At 34.9% G+C, this 23,231-nt stretch overlaps 1 protein-coding gene across 1 annotated transcript; it reads right to left on the bottom strand.

Moving 5' to 3' along the window:
• LOC145605756 (multiple RNA-binding domain-containing protein 1-like) lies at positions 1-22,189 on the bottom strand. The gene is made up of 16 exons (XM_081661823.1): positions 22,086-22,189; positions 20,802-20,853; positions 20,276-20,383; positions 20,048-20,162; positions 14,977-15,611; positions 14,729-14,860; positions 12,687-12,776; positions 11,222-11,342; positions 6,417-6,740; positions 4,700-4,764; positions 4,016-4,181; positions 1,721-1,825; positions 1,539-1,640; positions 1,248-1,421; positions 488-619; positions 1-295 (listed from the first exon to the last, which is right to left on the bottom strand). Coding segments are annotated over exons 2-16 (2,412 nt in total). The 5' UTR covers positions 20,804-20,853; positions 22,086-22,189; the 3' UTR covers positions 1-154.
• Between the last annotated feature and the right edge of the window lie 1,042 nt (positions 22,190-23,231).

The following is a 23,231-nucleotide window of genomic DNA, read 5'->3' as shown; positions in this document are numbered from 1 at the left end:
TACCTGAAAATTTTATCTATAAATATATGAGATACCAAAAATTAAACAAAACCACAGCAAGCTCACTTAAGCTATTCAAAGAAGATAAACAAAAATTAGAGGCTTACAAGAGAAAATAATTTTTTTTTTTTTTAAAAAAAGAAAATTATCTTCACTAATCAGCAAGAGCTGTAGTTTTTCTTTTCTTAGAGATTTTGGTTGGATTCTGGAACCCTTCTTCATCATTAGCAAACTGAGCAGCAGTTCGAGCCCTAAGTTCTTCCAAAGTTTCTCCTTCTTTTGCTCTTTCTAGGACCTTAAGAATAAAATTGGTTCAGAATTCATGCATAAAAACCCTAATACATATTTACATGGCTAGAGCAAAACACAACCATGAACATTGAAGAAAATGTTACAACATTTTCTGTTCGATTAATTTACAGCATTGCAGCAAAAACCACATGAAACCTTAAGAATATAGGAGAATATAAACAGAAGAAAAACTTACCAGATGTCTCCCATACAAATGAGTACTTGATAGAGCATTGAGAGCATTTTGAGCTTCTTGCTTGGTGACAAATTCGATAAATGCAAAACCCCTGTGTTTCCCATATCTCATTGGAAGCCTCAGGGTCTTTATCTGTTACACATGTAAGAGTTATTGCTGTCAAATTTTAACTTCCAAAAAAAAAAAAAAAACCTGGTATATAGAATCATACTACAAATAACACTTGACTAAAAATCAGACAAGTAACACATGGAAGGGAGGGGTACCAAATTGAGTCAACCATTGTTGTGGATTAGGTCTAATTGTTTTAGATCATATTAATTTCAGTTCAATAAAAATAAGTCTGTAAAGAGCATATATATTAAAAAATTATAAATAATTTCAATTTGGTAAACATATTTTCAGTTAGTAAAATTAATTTAAGCTAAGCAAAAATTATTTCAGTTCATTAAAAAATAATCACTTCAGCTAAAAACAAGTTGAAAAAACAGGACCAAACTCTTATAAATAATTTTTATTCCCCAATTGACCCACCTACACAATATTCAATTTCATTCAACTTTCTTAAACTTAGTGCTGGTAAAAAAAGTTAAAAAGGGCACTCGAAAAAACAATGGAGAGTAAGGACTTAATGAGTGCACGCAGGTTTAATGTGTAATTTTTTTTTTTTTTTTTCAAGTCTCTTTATTTTATGTTGACTTGTTGGATCTGTGTAGATGTTGGTTGGAGAAGCAGTTTTACCAGAAACAAAGTATCTTACCTGACCAAACGGACTGAACAACTGTCTGAGATCCTTTTCTGTTGCCTCAAATGCTACATTTCTTACTATTATTTTTGTTGAGCTTTGATCATTTCCAGCTTTCTTCAGAACTTTTTCATCCTTCTTAGCGTGGCAAAGTTGCAAAATTAAAGCATGTCCATCCAGCACAGTTCCCTACAAATAACCGAAATTACAATTGGAGGAAGCTCTAAAAAATCACAATAAGCTGCTTGTTTTCCATAACTTTCAATTCATGAGGTTGACAAATATAAACATAAATATTTATTTTACCTGTAAATCCCTGCATACATTTGTTGCTGTCTCGACAGAATCAAATTCTACAAACCCAAATCCCATTGAAACATTCTTCCCATTTTTCAAGTGCTTTTTTATCTGGAGGGGGAACAAAATTGAGTGTCACAAGCTACTGCAAGTAAAAAATTTCAAACTGTAATAGAGTGTGACATGCTCACCTTGACGCTTAGAATTCTCCCTTCTTTCATGTTTTTGCTGAAATGCTTCCTCAATGTTTCATCAGCAGTCTTAAAATTCAAGCTCTTCACGAAAAGAGAACGCGACTGAAATGAAACAAATGGAAGTTGAGAAATATATATAAATACGGATAATACAAACTGCAACACAATTCTTAATCACATATTAACAGTTCTATCATAAGGCATTTGCTTCTTATATGCCAATAACTAAAGGGAAATTCCCAACGGTGACCCCCAACTTTTGCTACGCACCAATGGTGACCTCCCCTTTTTTTTATTATACAAAATGACCTTAGTTAAAAATTTCATCTCATTCATAACCTTATTTCATTAAGTATTAACTATGGTTAGATTTATATTTAAAAAAAAAAAAAGAAAAATTAAAAAATTAACCCCAACCACCAAAAATCAGCTACCCCCACCCGCCAGCCACCATTACCCTTTCCAGCGACGCCACCCTAGGTTTCTCTGACCACCACCGATGCTACTCAAGCTCTCTCCGACCTCCGGTGATGCTGTGCGCCAGTTCTACTCAAGCTCTCCCCGACCTCCGGTGATCCGGTGATTCTTAAATTCCCGCCCACGACCCTCACTCTCTCTCCTCCTTCTCACCGACACCACCTCTAAATCGCCCGAACTCCAGAACATTGACCATCCCCAGACCATCAATATACCCGATTCGACCACCGATCGATCTCTATCTCATCTTCTCTACCTTCTCCTTCACCGACATCTCTTCGATCCCCGCCCAAACACGAAACCTCAAACCCTAAATCCACCACCCCTCCTCGACCAAAACCAACCCCATGGCGAGAATCAAAGGTCATAGGAGAGAAAGTTTTGAGGTTAGGGTTCAGATCTAGGCGGTGGAAAGGGTGGAGGTGATGGTTTAGCGGTTTGGTGGGAGGTCGGCGGTTTAGATGAGGGGTTCGGTGGCTCCGGTTAGGGTGGAGGTGGTGCTGGGCCTGCTGGCCTGGCTATGTGGTGGGGATGAGGGTGGAGGTGGTGGCTAGGTTGGTGGTTTTTCATTTTATAGTTTTTTTTTTTTCAAAGTTAACCATAGTTAGTTTTTTTTTTTTAACTAAATAATACTTATTAATGTCATAAGTGAGATAAATTTCATAATAAAGGTCATTTTGTATAATAAAAAAATAGGGAGGTCACCATTGGTGCGTAGCAAAAGTTGAGGGTTACCGTTGAGAATTTCCCATAACTAAATTGACAGATTAAACCTTCACAAAAATGCAATTTCTGTTGAAATTATAAATAGAGATGAGAGAGGGGAAAGCATAACATATACTAACTTGCATAGTTGTATTCAATCCACTGTATTACATACTACACAGTAACATATATATAGTCCAAAACTAAGCTAAAAATTAGGAGCATAATCCCATGATCATTAGATCATGCCTAACATGAAACCACTAAAACCCCTGATGACTCCACCTAACACAAACTAATTACTTCGGAGTTAACTAACCACGCACACTAACAATTTAAAGTAAAATATTCCAACAATTTCTTGCTAAAAGGTTTGTTGTACACCTACATAGACCAAGCAAAGCTAAAACATACCCAAAGACCTTACCCGAACCAAAACTTAAACTCTTCCCACAATCACAACACCTATTATTGACACAGCCCAAACTTGACCTACACCAACACAACCCGACCAACAATGTGTACAATGATGGTGTTATCACAATAAGCCTACTTGCCATAATATTATATCGAACTCGAAACCAAATTGGACAATTCCTTACCAAAGCTGAGCCCGAACCTGATCCAAACGACCTATTGCCATATGTACAACAGCATTGATGGGTTTTTGAGCCACCAGTGATATTACACAATAACAAAAGGTTATCGGTCAATTTGTTTTCCCAGGATTCTAATTTTTGTTGAGAAGCGAAACAAGGTCCTTAGGCACACTAGTGAGATGATGAAATCTTTTTGATTAGCCAAGAGAGTTGAGATCAATTAACGTATACATATGCTGATTATTTTTATTCACCATTAGTACCACATGTCCCCTTCTCTTTAAATCTTTCCTTTTTTTCTTTTGATTTTTATCCTCGGAAAAAGATAGCTTTATCTCTAAATTGATATACAGATCGTATATTGTTTCTTTTCCCCTCCCTGTCCCCAAGTCCCCCTTTCATTATTTTCAGCAAGAAAAGCCATAATAAATAAACCAGATTATTATTAACACCCTATCAAATGGAAACAGATTAACCAACATAGCGAAAAACAAATTGTAATTTGTCAAACCTCAACACGATCAGGATCCAATTCATCTTGAGATATCTCCTCAATTTGATGTTCAAGTGAAACCTTCTTAGCTTCTTGTTCACCAACTATCATATTACTCTTGTCAATGTCCAAATCTTGACTAAGAATGTTATTGGGAGCCCATTCCAAATACAGTGGAGCATCTCTGGAGCCAGAAAGTACAATAGACCAAAGCTTCTTTTAGTAATAAAGCAGTACTACAAAAACACAGACTAGGTCACAACATGGCAACATTAACAGATAGTGGGTGAATGGCTAGTGCCGTGGTTACACAATCTTATCCAATAATTCAGATCAACAGGCAGAGGTGAAATTGGTTGTATCACCTTCCCAGATACAGTAGTATGGAATTAAAAATGGTAGGTTTAATGAGGCATTATCATTTTATACTGAGGGCCAGTCAATCTGCTAAATTAAGATGATATCAGTAGAGAGCTTACATGACCGCGAGATAACTTTTAATGGTCAACACAAGAGGAAACACATGAGAGTAAATACACAGAGAACGGTGACATCTTTTTCAAAAGAATATCAATCATTTGGAAAGGTTTAGTAGTGTTAATTGCTGTTGAGACAAAGGACTAAGAGTCAATTTTACAAACATTACCCAAATTAAGAAATGGTTACATCTATCAACTTCAAATAGTAGCACATAAGACTTACTTATAACGCTTGTATGCCAGGCCTCTGCAAGCAGCACGGGCATCAGCTGGTTCAAGAAAGATCACCTAAATTACCAAGAGAGAATAAGAATACCTTCATATTAAATTTCACTATTATAAAATACTTCCTCCGCTCCATAAATATTACAACATTACCCTATTTGCACATGTTTTCTCTCTTTCTCTCTCTTCATCACATGGGTACCTATTTTTATCCCTCTCTATCTCTCTCCTCTCCTTAAAATCCGTATCCCCTCAAAATGTTGCGATATCATGGGAACGGAGGAAGTTTTCCAGATGACAATATATGCATGAAATTTAAACTGAACAAACATTCTCATCTTGCAGCCCAGCCATAGGAGTTACCAAATCTGACTTAACACTAAGATAAATATTAAGCTTAATTTAATTGTACAGAATACAGATGATTAGACTTTAGACACACAACATAATGCAGTTAAAAAAAAATACCAATCTTTGTCATGACATTCTTTTTTTTAATCACAAAGGTACTAGATAACCACAATTAAAATATGACTACTAACTAGAGATTACTGCTACACCATCAAACAGGCGACTTGCACCATTCAACTCACAATGGTTTTTATGTTATTTATAAGAAGAGTAAAATACAAAATCCCGCAAAACCATAATTTACTCGTCAAACATTATATCACAAATTCCATTTCTCCATCACCTCTAAAGAAGTATACATCAATCAAGTTTAGCTGCCCACTACATTTGCTTCTAAGAGCCAGACAATTCTATCTCTTTGTCAATACTTCAGACCTTTTTCGGGAGATATAAGTTATTTTTATATCTTCTGCAGTGAAGAATCCTTTCGTCATTGCTATTTAAATTTGGATACTCCCTCCGTTTTTTTAAGTGCCCCATTGGGGTGTGTGCGGAGTATTAGATAAAAGAGTAAAATAATATATAAGTGGGTATGGTTAGGAATAAAAAATTTAGAAAAGTAATAGAGAGATATAAATGGGATCACTAGGTATAATGTGAGAGGTAGAAATGTTATAAAATGATGGTGGGGTCAAAAGGAAGAGAGAGAAATAACATATAATCTGAGTGGGGTTTCTAAATTTGGTAATGGGGCACTTCAAAAAAATGGTCATTTTTGAGAAGTGGGGCACTTAAAAAAAAAGAGGGAGGAGGTATTTCTTCAATTAATGGAAAAAAATAATATCATATAATTACTATATCCGTTAACTTTTATTTGCAACAAAGAGATCTACACAAACTCCTAGGCGAAAATTTTCAAGCTTAGTAAATCATTGAAGGAAAGATAAAATTGAAGAAAGAAAATGGTAGGGATTAATAAATAACCCCTCACTGCCAACACTCACCATACCACATTATTTGAAAAAAATAGCAAACTGAAACTTTTAGTCACAAGTACAAAAAGGTTTAGCGCTTGCAAATAAAATAAAAACGTTTGCAGTCACTGCATAATTCCAATTTCTCATAGTCATTCCAGTTCTACATTACCCATCCCCACCCCTACTTCATTCTACCCTTAAAACAGGGGGTCTTGATAATTTCTAGCATATTGATAAGAAAAAAGGAACCATATACTAGACAACAAAGACAATCATCCAGCAGAAGGCCAGCTAATAAATAAAGCTTTATAAAATCGTAATTGAGACAAACAGAAATTGCATTAAACTCAAATTAAAGAATATCTTCTGAGAATCCCACCGACTTACCAAGGCCAATGTTCTGGTCGGAGGAAGTATAATTTTATCAATGCTACCAAACTTGCCAAACATTTTTGAAAGTTCACTTTCAGTTGAACTGTAAGGCAAATTCTTTACAAGTAATACATGGTTACTTCTCTTTACACCTTCAGTTGTCTTGGTAGCAAGTTCTTCCAAGGAAGCTACATTTACTCCAGCGTTTGTCAAAGCCTTTTTAGTCTCGGCAATGATTTGAGTTTCTCCAAGAGCAATGCGTACAGCAAGATCATCAGCTTCACGATCTAAAAAGTCACTTTTACTGATTCCAAATCTCCTAGAAATATTTTCTACAATCTGTGGAAAAATTAAGCTAATATTAGTTAATGCTACTACTGAGAACAGCCAGAGGTTGTCTCTAAATAATGAAAACACTTTCTCTTTTAACTTGTCTTAATAATGCTAAAACTTTTTTTTTTTGACAACTTGTGTTCACACTATGTTTTTGAATAGCCATTTGCAAGTACTACGTATTAACAGTACAAAAAGAGTGCTCACAAACAAAATAAAGAGACAAAGGGAGTAAAAGAAAGGCTAAAGCATAGTCACGCAACAACAACAACCACATACAAAACATGTCATTAGTTCAATTGATAACAACTAAGATCAAGGGAAACAAAATGCACAAACCCTAATCCATACCCCACAATGATTATAGAAAAGGAAAACAAAAGAAAAGTGAAGCTCCTTGAGAAAGTTGGACATGTATATTGAAGAAAGTTTCCAACGAATTTAATCACACTCTCTTTAGATACTTATGGGGTATAACATATCGTACATGTATGCAAATCGATTCGACGCATGGTACAATAATGGATATGGTACAATAATGGATATGCAGAGCATCACATATGATGATTCTAGTACTATGGATACGACAGTTAAAAACAAATAACTGTCAAAAATTGGAAGCAAGGATACATATTTTATCAAATTTAAATGATTTTTATGAAGAAAATGTTCAAAAGAATAGTCCCAACAAGTAGTTTCTAGAATAAACTCAACTACTATGTTGTGTGGCCGGACTATATTTATTTTTTGTAACTTAACAAGTGCCCATGGGAACACATTAGACTAACCATTTCATGTAAATGAACAAGCTGAGGTTAAAACAAGAAAAAAACTGGTCCTAAGAGCACCAACACAGATTACACACTAACCCAATTCCGCTAGACATCCCAAAATGAGTTAAAAAAGTCCCCACAAAGATGTTACAGAAGTAGCTCTGACAGCAACCCAAGACTCAGGTCAACCCCTCAAAATAAGAATAAGGGAGTTACATCCATATAAATTCTCCTTTGCCCTTCCAAAGCCCACTATTATTACTTTCCATCTCACAATAAATGAAGACATGTGACTAAAACTCATTATTGGCACAACACAACATACACATATCCAGTGAAATAGCCATATCTGGTCTTTTCCTTTGGAGCTATCATCAGCAACTCAACTTCAAAAGTCCATTCAAAAGCTCTACTATTAAGAACTTTAGCATTCCAACTGAATCTTTCAACCATGAAAAAAAGGATACCACAGAGGCAAAGATAACCAAACCACTTGCAAGTAATACTTCCTGAAGAATCCACTACCCACTTCCTTGAATCTATAAGTAAACATTGTTAGCATGGAAAGCAGATACAGAAGTGTCATGTAATGAGTAGATACAAATTTGCTCCTAACATCCTCCAAAATTTAATGCAATCAACAAGCATACGTCATTGATACATCACACAGAACATCCACCCATTTTGGAATACCCGTATTCTCACACTTGTTCCGGATAACAGAACGCCAGAACTTTGGTTCAACAGGAAAATGCCACAGCCATTGGCCACAGCAACATTCTTTGAAACCAACATTCCAAACCCAAAATCTCCTCCAGCTATACAACAAATTTCATTTACAACAGATGCACTCCTTTCTTACCACTAGCCCCACACAACAAGGGAAAGAAAGACTTATCTTTTAAAGATTTTCTAAATGGTGGCCTCTAATTATTGCACTTTCTATACGGACAAATTTTTTGGCCATGTTTTAGAGTGGCCCTCTTCTTTTGCATATATCTCAAACGTGCCCTAAATCGTATTTTGTATGGCTAACCTAGCCGTAAAATGCAATTTTTAATCTTGATCTAAAAATTACTAACTCATCCCTGAATAACATCGCACCACCTACGCCCACCAGCTAAGCTACCAGAATTGCCCCATTGCACCACTGTCCAGCCACCACCACTACCACCTAGCTCCCACCAACAACCAGCCACCACGGCCACCAAGTAGGCAACACTGCCAACCCAAAACCACCCACACCCACACGGAAAAAAAACCCCCTACACCCACCCTCATCCACACTCGAAACCACCCAACCCCACCTCGAAACCACCCAACCCCACCTTGAAACCATCCCCACCCATCCAAAACAACCCACACCCATCTGAAACCATCCACCCCTACCACAAAACATTCCCACCTAGCAGAAAAACAACCCCCTACCTCTTAAAAACCGTCAATAAACACCCATCCAACAACCCTAAAGACTACAAAAAGATATTATGAGTGAAAAAACAGAGGGGAAGTGAGAAGGCCACATGGGTGGTGGCCGGCAGTGGAAAGGGGGGGCAGCGGTGAAGTTAAATTTGTTTTTGGGTTGAAGAGGGAGAGAGGGGAATTAGTGGTTGGTTGGATTAAGATGGTAAGTTAGTAATTTTATTTATTTATCGAAGTTTAAGGTTAACCATAAAACATTAAAAGTTAGCCACAAAACAACTACAAAACCACGTTGGAGATGTATGCACAATTAGAATTTACCCAATACAAAAAAATAAAAAAATTGATAAAAATTTTCAAACCTTGTTCGCAACTGATGTGCAAGTTTTTTTTTACTAAACCTTAACAAACCTTACGTTTTATTACCAAAAATGTGGTAGCATAAAGAACTATATATGGTAAACACTAATGTTGCAAAGTAGTTCTTCCTCCCAAATAAATAGATACCTTCTTTCAAGCATCCAATATCTACTACAATTATCAAGTACCATGTTCGTAAAAAGCCTGTGAATAGAGGTCGCCTCCAAGAGGCAAACCCAAATAGCTAAACTGCCAATTTTTTACCTAGCCCCCCACTAGAGAAGCAAACTCCCCAAGATATCCCTGGTTAAGATTAATTCCTGCTAGGCAACATTTATGAGATACAGAACTCAATGTATAACCCTAAAATCAACTAAAAAGTCAGTAAAATAGTAAGAACCTTCTCTTCTCCAAACAGACACTCCTCAGTCCTCACCCTTTTTCTCTTCCCACTAGCCTCTCCAGCTTGCTCATCCCCCAACACCATTGCTTTCTCCTGCCGAAATCCAGCCCCTCCTTCCCCCTTGCCTGATGGAAACCTGCCTTTCCACCCCCATCTCTTTCTGAATCCACTTATTGTGGTAAACCAACATCAAACACCCAACATGAAAATTGACAGCCCACAAGGAAGGAACAGCCAACAAAACAGAAAATAGTTATCAAAAACAAACCAAATAAATGCATACCCAAACAAAAAAACTTGACAGCCCACAAGAAAGGGACAGCCAGTGAACTTAAGATTCCATAAACCAGCCCCCATTTGACTAATATGGGGGGTACTGAAGTTCCATGCCCTGCAAATTGCAATTGGACCACCTGTGTCTTTCTATTGGGCAATAACAAAAATCTTTTCCAAGAGCTTCATTCTTTTGCAAATAAGAGATTTACGATGACTTTCAAGAGAATGCAAGATGGGCATGCATACAAATACACAAATACCCAAACAGTTGTAGCTACATATGGCAGGTAAGATAAATGAACCAGTAGGTAGTCATATAAAGGACACTTAAATACAGGACAGTTGGCCCCGTGAGCAACTAAAAACAAAAATCAGAAATTGATAGAATTAATAAACTCAGCTATATTTACCAATTATCAAAATGACATCTTCCTTTTAGGTCAATGATGAGTTCCATCTTGTCTTAGGAGCCTATTACGTTAATCAATCAAGATTTGAGTGACCCATATAGCTGATAACCTCCAGAATTCAAGCATAACTAAGGGAAGAATTGTATTTCTATTTAAAACAAAATCAGCAAAAGAGGTGGATTATATCAGAGAGTAGTTTATTATTTAGGTATTTCAGCGGACAAAGCATGATGATCATGCGGTCTAGCTTTGATTTGACGATAATTGATGTCATACGCCATCATTAGTAAAATTTGATATTTTACCGGAACTTAAAATGGCCAGAGTTCAAAAGAGAAAAAGTCTCACATGTGAGCAACAGAAAGATTTCATAAGTAACCTAGGCCTTGATTTTGAGATGAAAAGTGGAGATACAGCCTGATTGGTAGAAATTTCAGTAGACGTCAAAAATTAGCACTTTAAAGAATGCCCTATAATGATTATATACACCACTTTTACCTATAATGTAACCAAAGCCCAACATGCAAAAAACGCCTACAGCACCTAAGACTCAAGAATCAAACAAACACCAGCATAGCACATAGCTTTAAAGTTGAACATAACACTACACCCGACACGAATCACAAACAATGGCAAACTTTTTTTTACAGCACAGACACTTTAGGAGTCATATATACTACGATATATTACGAATTACGATGATAAGCATCAAGTAGGTACCATTTGTACAGACCGCACAAACAGCAGACTCCTATAACATAAAAGGAGTCCAACAGCATGACAACTGAAAATTCAAGCATAACAAATGGGGCAAAGATTTTCATATAAGAAATAGAGACATACAGTGTCAGCATGCATAAACAAGCTGTTCCAAGCTTGAGTATTACCATCAGCTTCTGATGCCTTTTTCTCTTCCACCCTCCGCTCCTTCAATGTTTTGGTTTTCCCCTCCGTAATAAGATTTCTGAATAAAATAATTCAGATTGAATTATTAAATTGTTCTCAATACAAATCCATGAATAAATGCTGCCATAAGACGGATAAGCAAAATTATAGTAGGAATTGTGGTAAAATAAATTGTTCACTTCATTTGGGATGAATTATCAAGACACAAAATTCTCTGCGTATTGCATCTTATTGAAGCACAACTCAGCATAAATCTTGCTCGAATAGGGTTTAGATAGGACCAAATATACACAAATGTACACCAAAAAACAAAACGAGATTAAGATATATATTGAATATTGAATGCAATAAGATTCTTATTGACAGGTAAAGAGAGATATTTCGCAATCACCAAATCCTTCTCTTGAAAACTATTTTTCACAATCACTGATTGATGACCTATTCCTATTTAGATACCAGATACATACTTGCCTCCATTACTCAAATATATTTGCTCCCAATCTGAAGACTTTTAAGATCAAAACCTGGCCACCAACTGACCACAAGCACTGACCAGAAAGCCACAATATTTGCCACCACATCATCAGCAGAAGAGTTATTCTGTAAGGGAATTAAGATCTAGTACCTAGATCATTATGGATAAACATTTAATAATAGTCAGCTAGAGTTTGCTGAGAGAGAGTAAGAAAAGAATACTGAACCCACCCACCCCTCTCATCCGATTTCTTGAGGGGAGGGTTGAAGAAATTCGTAATTCCCAAGTGTTCCACTTTCTGTTTCTCTTTCCCTTCTCTTAGCCTTTGAACTTGAAGAAATCTCATATAGTCATAAACACATTTCTCAGTGCTTCCAGCTTCCTATTTATAATTTTTTTATTAAAAAAACAATATTTGAATTATAGACAACTGATGAATGCCATCTCTGGCACTTTTAGGGAGTATCTTAGCCTTGTTTTCTCCCTTTTTGTAGCTTTCATTCCCAATAAAAGCTTGATTTTGTCTCTTTTAAATATGGTTTATGGATTAGTGCTTAATTTGCATTTTCATGCCTAAATTGCTTGTTTCTTCCTCTATTCTTTCACTCGTCTTTCTCTTGTTACGTGTAGGATTTAGAAGTATTTTCCGGAGATTTTGGAAGTCATGGAAACAAGATTATAGCATTTGAGGAGCTATACGGCAAGCAAGAGTAAGAGGAGCAAAATTCAGCTCAGTTCGGTCAAAGCTTGGTTCGATGAGGCTCGACTCAAATTCGAGCTCAGTTCGAAACTTTCACGAGCCAAGCCGAGCAAGTCAAAGCTTACCCTAGCATAGCATCTTTTGCTTACCATACCATAGCATGCATCTTTTCGTTCAGGACTTGCTGGCAATGAAATAAAACAAAGGATAGTTTACAAGACACTTACCCTTGATTAGATGACAGATCTTTTGGTTTTGCTGGCATAATATGCAATAATCTACCTTGGAATATTGAATGATCTAGCTCCTCTAAAGCCCTGAGAAATAATATATATAAAATATTTAAATTTTAAGTTTACCCAAAAATATAATAAATTGATATATATATATATATATATATATATATATATATATATAACAAAAAAAAAATTAAAACAAAACAAAACAACCAAAACAACCAGTTGTAAGGCCACAAGCTATGTTCCCCCGGTACATGATCTTTAGTGCAAACCCCAGCGCAAAGTATGTAATATGGGTGCCACACAAACATAGATGACTCTCCTACCGGATGGATATTCAATGGAGTTACAAAACAAAAAAATTTATTATTTTTTTTTTGGCATTTTTCATATTTTTAATTCCTTCCCCTCATTAGTAAACCCTTTTATTTTACTCCAGCACTACCTCAGAACAGTAGCTCAAACCTAACCTCCACACTCTCTTTTCACTGCCATCACCACAAACGGTCTCCTCATCCACGTCTGTTCGCCAACCAACAAACCCAAAAATATAACATAAATAGCGCCAACTTGCAGCCAACAACAACAAATACAATACGTCAATCAAGATAGTCTAAAAAAGTATAACAATAATCCAATTAGAGTATTTGATCATACCCATAATCTAGTCAAAACCAAAAGATCAAAAAATGATAAAAGCCCAATCTTTTTTTTTTTATTGGAAGGACCGAAGGAATAATAGCCCTATAAAAACTCAGCATTAAAAATAAAAAATTACAAAAACATAAAAAACCTAGATGCTCAAGTTTGCATCCCTCTCCCAATCCCACTCTCTCTCCTCCCAACTACCTCCCACTCTCTCGACCTTAGCTTGCATCCCTCCCCCAATCCCACTCTCTCCTCCCAACTATCACCCCCATTAACACTAACTACACCAACTCTGGCACTCTCACCACATTCAAATCCTCTATCAATGGTCATTGGATCACATCTCCTCTAATAAATTCTTTCTTAAAATGATTTTATTAGTTAAGATGCCAAAAAGAATTGGAGAGAAATTAATGATGACTAAGGCTTAGTAAAAGAGGAAAGAGAAAGAAGGGTGAAGATGATATAAGTGGTGGTCAAAGAGAGAAAGAGAAGGACTAGGATTTAATTTTTAAAAGGTCTTTTAAATATCCTGTGTTGATCATCCAGAAGAATGGTGACATTGATAAGGCGTGGCCCACAGGAAATCAACGTGGCATAAATGGAGAGTGCCACGGGAGTGTACTGTAACCAAAGCATTCTTTTACAGTTGAAGGGCAAATTCTATAGGATTGTCATAAGACTAGTGTTGCTCTATGGTAGCAAATGCTGGGCTTCTAAGAAGAAGCACATTAAAAATACAGAGATTACAAAAATGCGCATGTTAAGATGGATGCACGGTAACACTCTAAGAGATAGAATCAGGAATGAAGTTATTAGCAAGAAAGTGGGTGTCGCACGCATTGCAGCCAAGCTAAGGAAAAATCGCCAGCGTTGGTATTTGCATATGGATTTGCATGAGAATGAGATATTTGATCGTAAGAGATGGAGGAAGATTTTTGTGGATTATTATAAGGAATAATCACTTTTGGTTCATGTAGTGGACCTTGTTTATTACGAGATTAAGGCTTTGATTGATTAATTGAAAGGTCACGTGAAGTTGGGAGTTGGATTAATGAAATTAGATAATAAGAAAAATTGTTGCTCATGCAGAAAAGAAGAAGAAAAAATCAAAACATAAATCACCCAAAGAGTAAGGACTATAATGTAATGCGTCACATCCATACCCCATATTTTGTGCATGAGATAAGGTTGTGGCTATGCTGCCCATGCACAGGGCCAATAGTTTATGTTATTGTGGCCAATTTTTGCATAAAAAATATTAAGATCTAATCCAATAAATCAATAAGTTGTTATATCATTCTATTTGAAATCTACAAGATTCCAACGTCAAACAATAAGCTATATCAGCAGGTACACAGCAGGCCAAATAAATTAATTACCTGAGAGCATCTTCTGGAGCTCTATAGAGAACATAGGCAAAACCCTTGGACCGCTTAGTCTCTTTATCAATCACAAGATGGACCTCTGAAATGTTTCCAAATTTACTAAAGAGCTCTGCCAGCTCATCCTCACTGAGAAATATGCAATTAAGACAAAACAAGAAAACAAAGATCAAATCTTAATAATTAGCTAGTTTTTAATGCTAGTGTACGTAGAATTAAAATAGAAAAAAATGGAAAAGTCATACGTTGCAGCGTAGGGAAGATTGCGGACAAAAAGGCGACCAGACTGAAGCACTTCATTAGTGTCTTCAGAGTTAGCTGACACATTTCCAGGGTTCACACTAGCTTCTACAAAATCACTTCCATTAATATCCTCTTCATCAAAATCCTTCTTATCCAAATTACCTTCAGACGGATCAAGATTCAACTCGTTTTCACCATCCCCATCACTTTCTGAATCTGACCATTCTTTTGTTACCCTACTTTTAAAGTAATCTGTATCTGAATCTTCTTCATCCCCTACGAGCACTTGATTTTCACGAGGCATCTCAACTTTCCTACCAGAATTTTCATCAGTGTTCTGCTGTTTGAGATCTTGTTTTGACATACCATGCTCCTTGTTACCTTTACCACTTTGGTCATGAGTGGGAACTACAAGATCATTTGCCCACATTTTCGACTTGCTTCGTGGCTGCATAACCTGAAGAAACTCTTTAAGTTTAGCGTCATCATTCTCATTAGTCATGTTGGAGCTCTTCTTGTCTGGCTTAGTTTTTCCACTAAGAATTTCACTGCTCTTCTCAGGCTTTATCTCTTGCTTCTCCTTAGAATACTGACTCCAAGGACGAGGAATTTCCATAGCCCCAACTTTCCAAGCAACCTTAACAGAAACCCCAAAAAAATTTTAACTGGTCAATATATCTGAAATCAATAAAAAATGACTTAAACATTTATAGAAGGTAGATTAAAGCTAATCTTGCTTGGAATAGTGCAAAAAAATTGTCCATGTCATGAATGATTACCAAACTTAATATAAAAATAAATTAAAAAATTAAAAATTAAAACAGACATTAAACGACCAGCTGGCAGAAGGAAAACCTCACATAAAACCTATATACAATTATACATACACTCAATATCAGATACAAGCATTTCTCGAATGTATTCGATATAATTTTGAAATTTAGGATACAGTGGCACTGTCCTTAATGCACAAGGGTGTAGTGATAACACTTTATCAAACAGACTATATTCAAATGAAAATGCATTCTTGATAATAATATACTTTGTATTCAATAAATATTATCTCAATTCAAAGTACTGTTAACGTTTTCCACCTTAGGCCCTCTCCTTTCTCTTTTCTCTCTTCCTCCTTCAAAACCCTAAAAAAATGGGCTACCCCGACCTTTTAGCTGATGCGCCCCTAATTTCTTGTTTATTGGCTAGTTTTTTCTATTTCATGTTCGTAAGAAACCTCCATCTTCTCTCTATTGGAAAGTTTATATACCCAATTTTTGGGTGATATTTACCCATATGTTGGTTTTTATCTCTCAATGTTGATGTGGATTTGTGCCTTGTTACGAAAAAAATCAATACTACATGTACAATTCATTACATCAAATCTGTTCATTTTCGAAACTAAAACAACAATAGACCAAAAGACCCCTCATGAAATGTTGTACCAATCAGCAACATGAAAAAAAGTATCCATCAATGTAATTCCTCCAATTATTTTATTTTTTATGCTTTCACGCTTGCCAACATATGTTATTGTTTCTAAGGCATAGCAAACAGCAAAGACGCAGACCTTGTGAATGCAAGTCGTATTTTTCTACATTTTCATTTCCTTTTTGCTTTTGTTGTGATACTCCCATAGTCCCATCGATTCCAATTGATAATCTTATTTGAATTTTTAATAGATTCAAATGAAAATTGAAATTGATATTTAATTATTTTTCAATAAACCTATTTAAAAAAATATTCACGTGGGTGTTGTTTGATACATCTTGATGAATAGTTTCACATTATCAAATATATATACTCCATTCTTCTATAGTTGACACGTTTCTTATTTCCACGTTTGCCAACACATAAGTTCAACGATTAATATCTCTACTTATCAGTAAGAGAAATTAATAAAAAGTGGATATTATATAAATATTCATCGAGACAGCTCTAACAAGATCCCACATAAGTATGTTTATTCCTAACAACAAATCAATGTAGAGTTTGTAAATAGTGTCAAAAGTTAAAACAATTAACTTAATAAGAATGAAGAAGATAATTTTAAAATATACATATTTAAAAATATTTGTGCTTCAATGTCGCATTGGAAACTGTGCAAAAGTTAAACAAAACTATCATTTGAAGCAGAGAAAGTACTTTACTTCCATTTAGAGAAATTTATCATGATTAAAAAATCAATGTAAGATCTACAATATTTAATAAAGAAAATAGAAACTTTTATTTATTGAGATCACTTTTGAGAAAGAAGAGGCCACATGACTTTTAGTCACTAGCAAGGTGTTTGGCCCACAAAGAAGCAAAAATGACAAATAAAATAACAGTAGTAAAATGCTTATGTGTTCTACATGAAGAAAGAGAACTATAAAGAAGAAGGATGACGGAAGAAATACATACATGAAACAAAAGAAAATGAAGAGAGCAAGAAACACAAATGGAAGAGAGAAAGAAGAGAAACTTCCCTAAAACTCATAACTGAAGACTTCTACCAAGAGATGCAGTGTTGGCCACCATGTGCCAAACAACTTGTGTCATACAAGAAACCTCCATTTTACAATTTTCTTAACAGCCCGCAAATAAGGGTTTTAATAATTAGAATTATCACATTAGGGTTTGAATTAGAGTAAATTCATACAATTGATTAAAGGCCTTTGCTCAAATTTGCTTTTAAAAACCGGGTTAAATTCAAATTGAAAGATTTAAGTGTTTATTTATGTTTTAGAAGTGCACCTAGGTTGATTCTAGGACTGCATATGAACTCTTTAAGCCGGGTATTTGCATTTTTGAGCTGTGATATTTTTTTTTTTTTTTTTTTTGGTAGTTAAGGAGAAGGCATACCATACCAAAACTGGCCCGTGTTGGGAGTGGGGGAAAGGGTAAGGGGATCTCCACCCCAAAGTACAACTTGTGGGGTTTGATCCCGCATATGCAAACTTTCCACTAAGCCAAGCCTTGCTTGGTTTGAGTTTAGCTTGTTAAGGAATATTTGCATCTACAAAAATATGCATGTATTCCTATATTCAGTTAGTAGCTCTAGTGACATCAAGTGCTTAATAGTCAGACCCAATATACCATTCCTAAAAGGAATTTAGCTATGTGTGGAGTGATTCAAGGTATCTACTCTGTTTCCTCAATAGTTTATCTCTTCCATGATAAGGTCTCCTTACCCAAAACCACATCGAATAAAAATTATACTCTAGGTAATGGGTAATATATCACCAAATTATGCAGCACTATGATGATAGTGAATGAAGATATCATGGCAGCTAAAGAAAATAGGACAATTTCCATGTAAACATGAAAGCATCAATACTAGTTAGTCACCACTATTAATACAACTATTAACAATATAAATGTGATAACTTTTCCGGCTCAATTGATATTGGGTCATAAATTTAGGAGCGATAAAAAATATCTGCATAATTATTCTTCAAGAAATGTCTTACGAAAGTATCTATACATATACAGCTCTACTATCAAGTTCATATTTTCCTCTATAAAAGTATAAATCTATAACCTCCCATTAGAACAAATAGATTCCAAAGGTTCAAGCATAAATGTTAAATAAAATCAATAGATTATAAAAACATACAGCTAGAGCAAACTGCAAAGATGCATCACAATAGACATTCACATGAGACATTCTATGCAAAATTATGCTGATTAGTTTTTCTATCATTTTATACTCCCTCCGTCCCTTAATACAAAGTCTCTTTTGGTTTTTGCGTGGGAATTAAGAAAGTCGTAAATTTTTTAAAACTTATGATTAAAAGTACATATGTGCATGTGGGGTTAGAGAGAGATAGAAAGAAAAAGGTTGGGAACAATTAAAGAGATAAAGAGAGAATGTGTTCGAAGTTGATGTTAAAAGTACACAAAAGTAAAGGAAAAAAGATGACAACTCATCAAAGACAGGGTAATAATGACAAAAAAATACAACCTTTAAATAGAAAGAGGCATTGTATTTTGGTTTACCCGAAAAGAAAATGAGGCTTTGTATTAGGAGACGAAGGGAGTACTAAATAATCACTATCACTTTTTCACCCATTCTGTATTTCAAAATCTATCATTTCCTCATAGACAACTCAATCAACGACCATTCTAACTCCATTCCTTTCGTCTCTTTCAAAGCTACCAATAAACCCATCTTTATTTATTCACTTTCATTCTCGCCCTTCATCTTTTTTTTTTTAACAATGAATCTTCATCTTCCCACTTCAAACATCAAGATCAATTTCCCATGTATAAATATTTTCTTTCAATTTTCCAACTCAATCCCTCACACAATAGCGTCTAATTTTCAATTTTCCTTCCTTCCCTCCAACTCAATCCCTCATTCAATAGAGTTTAATTCTCAATTTTCACTCCTTCCCTTTCCAATTTTCAATTAGCTAACTTGAACAATTAGATTAGAGCCATTAGTTTAGTCACAAAAAAAAAGTATATATAAATAAATAAATATATAACAACCCTGCTAATGAGGGAGATGCATTTGAAATAGTAGGAAATTATGGAACTTTTTAATTAATTAGTCACTAAACCTTTTCTTATATAAAAATATATACTCAAATAAAAAAAAAAAACTTTGAAATCTCACAGTAATAAATAATATAAACTAGTAGACAATAAAGGAGGAAGAACACAACTCAAAGTTTTGCATAAATGTTACACAAGAGAGATTTCAATTTGGCACTGGGAAGCTGAACAAATTGCCTCAAAGGAATTAGAGATGATGGGAACATCAATGGTTACTTACTATTACCCAACCAATTCACTAACCGATTCTATTATACAATTCTTAAGAAGATGCAATTAAGAAGGGGATGGAGAGCTCGGTTATGAGTTTATAGGTAATTAATTATACAAATTCCGAGGTAAGATAATATTCATTCTTTCTTGAGCCTTAAAGAATAAGTAACTAATAAAGTTAAAAGAACAATTTGCATATCACTCACTAATGTCATTATTGTATTCCAAATCTTGGTTTGTCCTAACTCTTTAGCAACCACTTACCATTTCATTCTTTAAAAGAAAAGAAAATTAAATTAAAAGGCATTAAAATATGCAACAAACCTCGCATATAATTCTTGATGTATCCATAAAAGACTTGTTGAAGTACTTTATAGCCTCTTCAGCTTCTTTCTCAGTTCGGTACCCAATAAAAGCAAACTGTCTATTCTTACCCTCTCTGCAATTTGCAATATATCCAATCAATCAGTTTTCCGTTAAATTACAATAGATTATAAAAACATAAGGAAACCATGAAACTGGGAGCAATAAAAGCCCAAAAAAAAATGTGACCTGGTACGCATGAGCTTGGCATCAGTAACCTCACCCTTCTCAGAGAAGAATTCTTTAAGACGATCCTCAGTTGCATATTTGGGCAAATTCTTCACAATAATTCGAGACCTACAGAATTTTTAAAATAATTAAAAAAGAAAAACAAGATATTGTACACATAGCCGAATAGAAGAAAATCATCTTATTAAAATAAAAGGAAGATAGAGCACCCCATCGGAGTAGCCAAATAGAAGAGTCATCTTATTAAGTGAAAGGAATATAAAGCACCCCGTAGGAGTGTAGCAAAGTTTGATCATCTTTTCGTAACTGTTGCCATCCATGGAGAGACATGAGGCTAAAAATTTTGGCAAAATCTTAATTAGCCTCAAACATGTCAGGGAGGATCATCTTTAGGATTTTTTGTTTCCATTAAAAAAATGATTGGCACGTATTCAGATTATTTACACTGGATGTACATAGAAAATAAAAAATGCTCTCTGATCTTATTTACAAAAATCATTTATCTGAAATGCAATAGCTAACATACATCTTGCGTTGCACATACACTAGTGGCACTTGGCGTCTGAAATATTTATAACCTACAAGGACAAGAGAATACATCACACATTGTTACAACTTACAAGTGAAACAAAAATTAGAAAGAAGTGCAAAATGTAGTCAAAGGCCAAACAAATATAAAGAAATATACTAGACTATTAGTCGCAAAGATATATTATTTCACAACAAATATGATACTCCGGTATAATCTTACAGCCAAAAAACATGAACAAACACCAAGGACTTGAAAATTACAAGGAAAAATGGGAGATATAAAAAAAGTGTGCCTTATGCATTAGGCGAAAAGGGTACAAGCAGGTGCTCTCAAGACGCCACAAGACCCCCAATTGCCTGTTTGCCTATTGCACGGCTTGTGCCTTGAGCTTTTTTACATAAATGTGTAAGGAGGAAAACAGCAGCTTAATTTCATTTCTTGTTATGATTCCCACTAAAAGAGATTTTTCTCAATATAAAGAAACACAAATGAAGAATTAGACTGACAATTAATCATAAGAAGGCTATTGAAAAAGATAGATAAACTAAAGTTTTTTGACAATTGTTCGATACACTAAACCGGGGCCTTAGCGAGAAAGGGTCGAATTTCATAGCTCCATACTAACATTAAGGGGGTGTTTGGTTTAATAATTTTAGATGTAGGAAACGGATTCAATCAAGCGTTTCCATTTCTAGTTGTTTGGTATGTGTTAAAAGTAACAAATACCGTTTCCCAAGGGTAACAAAATCTCCAATTTGTTACCCTTGACAAACTAGTGGAAACAAAATACTTTTTCTTACTCAATCACAATCTACTCAATTGTTTCCATTCCATTAGAATACCAAACATATAGTAAAGGTAACGTTTATCATTACCCTTTCCCCTACTTATTTGAATCCTTTCCCTTTCATTTACAATATTTATACCAAACACCCCCTAAGGGGTTCTATAAAACACATTAGCAGCCAAATTTGATTCAATTGGTTGAAGAACCAACAAACACAAGACACAGGGCAGGAGGGGAAAAGAGGTCAAAGTTCATAGTTCAATCCTAATATTAAAGGGTTGTTGGCAATACATAAACAACCAAATTTGATTCGAATAATCACATAATTTTAGGGAAATTTGATTCAAAAATCAAATTAGGCTCATAAAATTGTTTTCATAGTCTAAATGTTTAGAAGCAATAGTTGAGATTTTCGAACCCTACACTTAATGCAATGACAATTAAATTAGATTATGAAATTGATATGATGATTACAAAAACAAACAACTTACCTCAGAAGCTGCTTTAATGGGGGATACAAGTATTATAAGGCGCCGCTTCAACGAAGAACGTCAACTACGCTTCAATCGAAATAGCTGAGTGAGGTAGGGGGGCGGGCTTTGTTTATCCGGGTTTTCTTTTTTAGGGGTTTAACAGTAAAAAAAGCTTTTAAATAAATCGGATGTACCATAGATATTGTACATTCCTTATAAAGTTATCCTTAAAATAAGCAAAAGTTATCCTAATATGGATAAAAGTTACCCTGACATATATAAATGTTACGAAGTATTTATGCTTTATTGATAAAATTACCAAAAAAATTGTAAAAGTGACCCTAAATTTGATAAAGTGACCCCCGATGTACTTTAAAAAAGTTATTCTTAAGAGTATAGGGAGAGTTTTTTTTTTTTTTTTTTTTTTTTTTTTTTTTTGAGGAAAGAGTATACCTATTTTTTTTTAAAATAGATTTTTCACCAAATGCAATTATTTATTTTTTCACCGGATAACCCATAAAAATTTAAAATTCGTCATATACACTTAAATTTCCCACAAATGTCACAAATGCCCTTAATGATTAACGGTAGTTAACTTCGTCATTCAGGCTAAATTTGCCACGTGGCGGCATCTGATAGGTTGTTTTTTCAATTAGTTAATTAATTTTTTTATTAAAAAAAAAACACCTTTAACCCTACCAGCCACCTTCTCCCAATCACCAAACCCCAGCCAGCCACCTCCCCAAAACCGCCGGCCTACCCAGCCTCCCCACCAGCGCCGCACCTCACCCTAACCCCGCGACACGGCGCCGCATGTAATACCCCGTATTTTTATGTATTTTTATAAAGTATTTAAGTATTAATAAAATGTATTGTTAAGGGCTCAAGTATTTTAATTAAATATTTTAAAGGGTTAAAATATTTTAAATATAAGGTTTTATAAAAGTAAAATATATTTTGGGCCAAATGTTTACTAACTATTAGGCAATGTAAATTATTCCTACATACTCTTATTGGAATAACCCATTCCAAAACCCATAATTTAAGCCCACATTTTTATAATCCCAAATTTAACCCTACACTCTCCACTCGATCTATAAATACCCCATGAATCCCCAAAATTTCCCACACAAAAAGGCTAGACTTATTTTCTTTCTTCTTTGT

Source organism: Chenopodium album, chromosome 22 (assembly GCF_948465745.1).
Source record: "Chenopodium album chromosome 22, dcCheAlbu1.1, whole genome shotgun sequence".
Taxonomy (NCBI): Eukaryota; Viridiplantae; Streptophyta; class Magnoliopsida; order Caryophyllales; family Amaranthaceae; genus Chenopodium; species Chenopodium album.
The sequence above is the reverse complement of the archived record's forward strand: the minus strand, read 5'-3'. Positions and strand labels throughout refer to the sequence as shown.

Coding starts and splice junctions, on each gene's coding strand:
- LOC145605756 (XM_081661823.1), bottom strand. Junction 1,641..1,720: donor GGAGAATTCTAAGCGTCAAG/GTGAGCATGTCA, acceptor TTCCCCCTCCAG/ATAAAAAAGCACTTGAAAAA. Junction 296..487: donor ATTTGTATGGGAGACATCTG/GTAAGTTTTTCT, acceptor TTTATTCTTAAG/GTCCTAGAAAGAGCAAAAGA.